Below are 6,641 nucleotides of genomic sequence, written 5' to 3'. Positions count from 1 at the left end.
CAAAAAGAATAAAATACTGAGGAATAAATTCAACTAGAGAAGTACAAGATTTAGATACTAAACTACAAAACATTGTTGAAAAAAATAAATGGAAGAAGACCTAAATAAATGAAAAGATATCCCATCGATTGGAAAACAATATTGCTAAACGACAACACTCCTCACATCAATTTACAGATTCAGTGCAATCCTTATCAGAAACCCAGGTGCCTTTTTAATTTTTTTTGCAAGAATTGACAAGCTAATCTTAAAATTCATATGAAAGTGCAAAATAGCCAAAACAACCTTGAAAAAGAAGAATAAAGTTGGAGGACTCAAAACTCCCAATTTTTAAACTTTCTACAGAGATACAGTAATCCAAACTGTGATACTGGCATAAGAACAGACATAAAGATCAACTGATTTTGAATTGAAAAAAATCAAATGATTGTCAATACAATTCAATGAGGAAAAAAATAGTCTTTCTGTACTATTTAGTCTTTCTGTACTATTTAGTCTTTCTGTACTAATAGTCTTTCTGTAATATAAAGTTGGACTCCTTCTTTACACCATACACAAAAATAAACTCAATGTGGATCAAAGACCTAGCTAAAATACAAACTCTTAGGGAAAAAAAAATAGTTGTAAATCTTAGCGACCTAGGATTTGGCAATAATTTTTTAAATGTGACACCAAAAGCACAAGCAACCAAAGGAAAAAATAGATAAATTAAACTTCGTCGGTATTAAAAAATTTTGTGCTTCAGAAAACACAACCAATAAAGTAAAGAAACAAACTACAAAATGAAGAAAGTATTTGCAAATCATATACCCTATAAGTCTCTAGTATTCAGAAAATATAAACTCTTACAACTAATAAAAAGAAAACAAATGGGCTTGAATAGAAACAAGAGATCTGAATAGATATTTTTCCAAAAACATTCAAATGGCCAATGAGTACATCTGTTCAACACAGTCATTAGAAAAACACAAACCAATGTCAAACATGGACTTACCATATGATGCTACAATTCCACTCTTAGATATATACCTAGGAGAAATGAAAACATATGTTCACATAAAAGCTTGCACACAAATGTTCAGAGCAGCATTAACATAATAGCTAAAAAATGGAAACAACCCAAATGTCCATTACCTGATGAGAGGATAAACAAAATGTGGTATATCTATACAATGGAATATTATTCAGCCTAAAAAGAACTGATTCAGGCTACAACATGAATAAACCTTGAAATCATTATACTAAATAAAAGAAGGCAACCCATTACCTGATTTCACTTATATGAAATGTCCAAAATAGGCAACTGCATAGACACGGAGGGTAAATTAGTGTTTTCCACAGAGCTGGAGGGAGGAGGTAATGGAGAGTATGTGCTAATGGGTATGGGGTTTACTTTGGAGATGATAAAGTTCTGGAATTAGATAGTGGGAAGGATGATAGTGACACAAATTCATGAATATACTAAAGACCACTGTATTGTATACTTTCAAAAGGTTAATTTTATGGTATGTGAATTAGATATCAAAAAAAGAAGGGGGATCTCCTGCACCCCCAAATCCTACTCTTCTTTCCTGGAGGCAACTGTTACTTGTTCCTTGGGTACCATTCCTAAAGAGGACTATATACATACAAACATGTATTTGTGCATCTATACTAATTCAGGCTACAACATGAATATTAAAGACAGAAATATGAGTATAGCAGATACATTGTCCTAGACTTTTTTTTCCCTCTTTACAATATAACTTCAAGATCATTCCACTTTACAATATAATTTGGCGATTGTTCTATTTCAGCATAAGTATCCCTCATTCCTTTTTATTTTTGGACATGAAATAATTTAGTTTGCCAGTATTCTGCTGCTACAAATAACATTGCGATTAATTTCCTTGCATATATTTCCATTACTGCATATAAGTGGGACACGTTTCTAGAAGTAAAATTCTAGTTGAAAATATACTTTTCTCATTTTATTTCGATAGACTACCATTAATTTAATGTAGCCCTTTCATACTAGATTATGAGTTCCCTGGGGACAGGAACCATTTCCCTTTTGTTGGCCAAGGTAATCTAGGTTCTAGCACATTGCCTGACATACTGCTTTATATATTTGTAGATGGACAAGGCTGTGTGCTTTAATGTACAAAGTATCAAAAGGATATCTGAAGTTACATCATACAAAGAACAGACATTGATCCATCCAGTTTCTAGAGATAGGAATTGTTTGGGGGTTGGTATTTTGCTTGTTTTGTTTTTTTTCTTTTTATCCAATTATCATTTTTTCCTTTTCAACTCTTGTATGTTTTCAAAAATTGTGGGATCGACTGCAATGTACCATTTTAAGAAATACAGAATCCTTAATTTCATCTGACGACAATAGCATGTTTTATTAAATATATGCCTACTTTTTATATTGAGTATCTTTTACTTCAGTTATTGAAAAAAAAAAAAGGGAGAGTGGGGGTTTATTTCCAATTTTAAGAGACCTAATAGCGACACCTGCTGGAGAAAATGTCAGAATAAGTTCTGAATCCATTAAAACTTTTAACATTTTAGATGTTTATTTCTATTAATCAGGAAGAAATTTGATATTTTACCATAGAAGTGCTTGTAATAATTAAATACAATTAAGTTTACAGGAGGTTCTTTGATGTTCTACAAAATTATGGATAAGAAATATATGTTTTTTCTTCAGGATAAAGTCATTTTGGGAATGGACTACCCCTTTCCACTAGGTGAGCTGGAACCTGGAAAATTGATAGAATCCATAGAAGAATTTGATGCAGAAACAAAGGTATATGCCTTTTACTTCATGGTCTTCTTTCTTAGTTTTCCTGCTCTAATTATGTTTGGTTTCAGAGCACTTTGATACATAACAAAGAATAGCAATATTATACTTAATATTCCTAGAATTGTTACTAGATCTCTAGAAATAGCTGAACTATTAAGGAGAAAAAAAGTTAAAAAGCTTAAAGTCAACCTAATACAACTAAATTCATGAACCCAAGAAAGAAAACTATAAAGATGCATATCATAATAATATATTTGTTTTCATGTTAGATGAATAAAAAAGTCTAATTTTTTCCCTTTAATATTTGCTGCAAATCTACCATTCTCAAAAATTGTAATGATTCTAGTAATTTGAATATTGAGACTAAAGTCTTGATTAACAAGAACCCAAGAAACCAGAACCCTCATGTAACTGGAATTTTTTTCTTTTGACATTTGACTTTTAGGGTGGGTAAGTGTGCCATCATGCTGCCACTGCCTATTCTACTCCATAGGCTCCTGAACCAAGATGAGTTAAAATGAGATGCATTGTCTTCAGATTCCCTTTCCTTTGCTCCCTTTCCCATCTCACCCCCGTGTCTCAACAAAACAAGTTCTTCCTGAGAACTTTACCACCAGTCACTACCAGGCGCCGAGGATGGCCAAAAATAAAAACGTGAATATATAAACTCTTAACAAATTTAACAAAAGTCTTAGTCATAATTCTTTTGCATAATTCTTGCTTTCTTCTAAACTAGAATCCAAAAGTTCACTTGCACTCTAATTCTCTGCTTTAATCATTAAGGATATAGCCCATCGAATCTTCTCAGCAAGCTTGAAGCACATCAACAGATTGCCAAGAAGAGTCCCTTCTGATGTTTACTAGTTGCAAGTTATTAACTGGGAAACCTCTGACTGCTTTATATAGGATGTGTTCTCTTTGGCACTTAACCACTGTAAGGCACTGAAAGTCTTGAACTGTTAAATATTTACTCATTAAAGTAGGAAGCTGTAACAAGAATCGAAATTAAACTGAAACCAGATACCCCAAGTATTCTAAGAGTTCAATGGGATAATAATTATTTTATGCCTTTTAATTTTATGCGTTATCACTTTCAAGTTTTAAAAAATCTTGCATAAAAGTTTTACACTGTCACAAATTCAAAATGACATTTTGTACAAAGTTACTCACTGTAACACCGTTTATAATAAAAGACTGAAAACAAAATACAGGGGAATAGTTACATAATACATCCATACAATGGAAACTATACAGCCATAAAAAAATACAAAAGATCAATTTTTGTATTTTTGTATAGTGAGTTAAAAAGCAAGGTGCTAAACAATGTGTATAGTATACTTCCATTTGTGTATAGTATACTACCCATCTGTGAAAAAAAAAACTACATACCTAAATATAAGTATTTGCTGATATATGCTTAAAATATCTCTGGAAGAACAGACAAGAAACTGATAACTCTGGGAAAACAGTATCCATTTTACACCTTTCAAATTTTAAGCTACATGAAGGTAAACTGCACAAAAAAAATTTTTTTTAATGAAATAAATCTACTTGAAGAGCACAACACTTGGAGATAGACGGATGCCTTCCACAACGTAGATACAGAGTAGGAAAACAAGACTTTGTAGTTCAGTGATTTGCCAAAAGTGAAACAACTGTTGGACTCAACCCCAAATCTCCTGACTTCAGGAACAGGTCTTCAACCAACACACCAAAGAGTCTCTCCTTCAAAGGGTATTTGGCACCAACCTATTTTTAAAAGTAAAGGAAATGGTCTCTAAGAACAGCAAGTCGCTTCCAAAATCTTCCTTTAGAGATGGCCCAGGTGTGAATGAGGGAAAATTCAGAATAAAAAGTCCCTACCTCAAATCACCCATTCTTCAAGGATATGTAAAAATCCTGAAGTGATTATGATATATAGATATGTGTTAACGGTATAGATGTTATACAATCCTCTATGTGTTTCCTTCCACCCTCAACTACATGCCTGCCCTTTGCAAGCTGGACATATATCAATTAGGGTATCACAAAATTACCCCTCAAATCACAGAACTGCTTTCTGTAAAACTGATCTAGTCTTTAGCTGCGGAGAAAGTGAAATTTTGGCAGTCCGTCTCTCATGCAAAATTGATAAATATACATATTTATATAATATCCTTAGACACTTCACCTATGTTACATTTCTTGCTCCAAAAGAGCTTACTTTTTATTTGGAGCCATGTGAAAGGAAAAAACATATGCCTAGAAGCTGGCGGGCAGCTAGATGACTTCTGGGCACTTTTCCCAGCTCTCTTGTCCCACAGTCCTAAAACGTACCTTTTCTGTTTTGGCTCCAAATAGTCCTTAAAATCCACTGGAGAGTCTTACAGAGGTTTCCAAAGACGGGCATTTTCCACTGGGGCTCTATCCCATGATAATTCTCCTTTCCTCCTATCGCCAAGTTTCAAACTTAGATTTCAAATAATGGGGCAAAAAAATGGGTCAGGAGGATTTTGGTAAAAGATTTATTGTTTAACCTGTTAATGTTTTTTCTCTCACATTGGGAAATTGATTTTTTTAAAAAACCTGATAAAGACACTCAGTAAAGTACTTAAAAACAACCACTAAATAATGCTTTAAAAATAAAACCTTTTCTTTTCTTTTTCAGGATAAACTCAAAGCTGGCAATGCCCTAGCATTTTTGGGTCTTGAGAGAAAACAATTTGAATGACTGAATTTACTACAAAGGCAATCTTTCAAGAAGATATTTTATTTTTGTTTTTAAACATGTATCCAACATGCATTACTAAAATCGTATTTTGAACTATTTTATCCAGAAATAGAATATTCCTGAGTATCTTAAATTATTCAAAACAAAAATTACTCACATGTGCTTTTACTCTGAAAAGCAGTATATTATTTCATGTACAAATCAAAAATGATTTTCTCAGCACTTTAAAAATTAATGGCAGGAATGAAAATCAAGATGTCACTAATGCTTTATATGGAGAAAGACCAAAACCAGATTCATCTTCCTAGAGGGCTCAAGTAGGTTCTCTACTTTGAGCAAGTATTTGTGAATAGGGCCCAAAGAACCTGTTTTTATTTACTTCAAACACCTTTCACTAGCCCAAAACTGGGCTGGAAATGCTTTAGATTCCATAAAATAAATGATGTACATATTCCATAACCTCTAGAAAAGTATAATCCAATTAAGGAGGCAAGACACCTGTTCATTCATAATTACTAAGCAATACAATATGAGTGTCACCAAAGTTTCAGTAAGAAAAATTCATCTGGACTCAAACTGTTAGGAAGATCTCCACAGAAGGTGGAACTTGGGCTGAGTTTAGAAGGCTAAACAAGGCTTGTTTAGAGTTGGAGATGGTAAATATATAGAAAGGCAAAACTATATTAACATAGGTTTCAGACTGAATGAGAACTTTTCTATTCTGGAGAAAAGTTCTAGTCTATAATTTACTTTTTATCGGAAGCTCTTTTAATTTAATATACGGAGTGGAATGTGTAAAGAAAGCTATGGAGATGCAGCAAGGCAATACCAAAGTAGCCTGTTCTACTCACTTCATTAATGGTCCCACCTGGGCTGCTGAAAGTGAACTTGGTCCTAGGAGTGGTGATGAACATTTGTGGTTCATGTACATCTGGCTGAATTCTAATATCAAATATAATTTTTCAAAATCACTCTCTTGCCTTAGATTCATTATTACTTCTTTTCCCTTCCATTAGCCCAAAAAATCAAGAGAATTGGTATACAATTTGTGCTTTTGCCAAATTATGCCCATCTCATTATTTTCACTTTAGTTCATTACTTTTTTCTTGCTCCTCCTGTTGCTTTCTAGAACTTTATCCA

The 6,641-nt window shown here is 33.0% G+C and overlaps 2 protein-coding genes across 2 annotated transcripts in view; one reads left to right on the top strand and one right to left on the bottom strand.

Moving 5' to 3' along the window:
- Positions 1-5,501, top strand: part of ACMSD (aminocarboxymuconate semialdehyde decarboxylase) — a 57,344-nt gene extending 51,843 nt beyond the window's left edge. The window contains 2 exon segments of the mRNA XM_011354511.1: positions 2,696-2,794; positions 5,439-5,501. Of these exon segments, the coding sequence (XP_011352813.1) occupies positions 2,696-2,794; positions 5,439-5,501 (162 nt within the window).
- The window catches only part of TMEM163 (transmembrane protein 163), a 370,074-nt gene that overhangs the window by 354,137 nt on the left and 9,296 nt on the right, over positions 1-6,641 (bottom strand). Inside the window, exons 2-3 of the mRNA XM_023527515.1 lie at positions 6,370-6,443; positions 5,108-5,239 (exon numbers count right to left, since the gene is read on the bottom strand). Coding sequence (XP_023383283.1) covers positions 5,108-5,180 — 73 coding nt within the window. The 5' untranslated portion in view covers positions 5,181-5,239; positions 6,370-6,443. The remainder of the gene's footprint in view (positions 1-5,107; positions 5,240-6,369; positions 6,444-6,641) is intronic.

Source organism: Pteropus vampyrus, unplaced genomic scaffold (assembly GCF_000151845.1).
Source record: "Pteropus vampyrus isolate Shadow unplaced genomic scaffold, Pvam_2.0 Scaffold17, whole genome shotgun sequence".
Lineage (NCBI taxonomy): Eukaryota > Metazoa > Chordata > Mammalia > Chiroptera > Pteropodidae > Pteropus > Pteropus vampyrus.
Note: the sequence above shows the minus strand (reverse complement) of the source record. Positions and strands in the feature narration are given on the sequence as shown.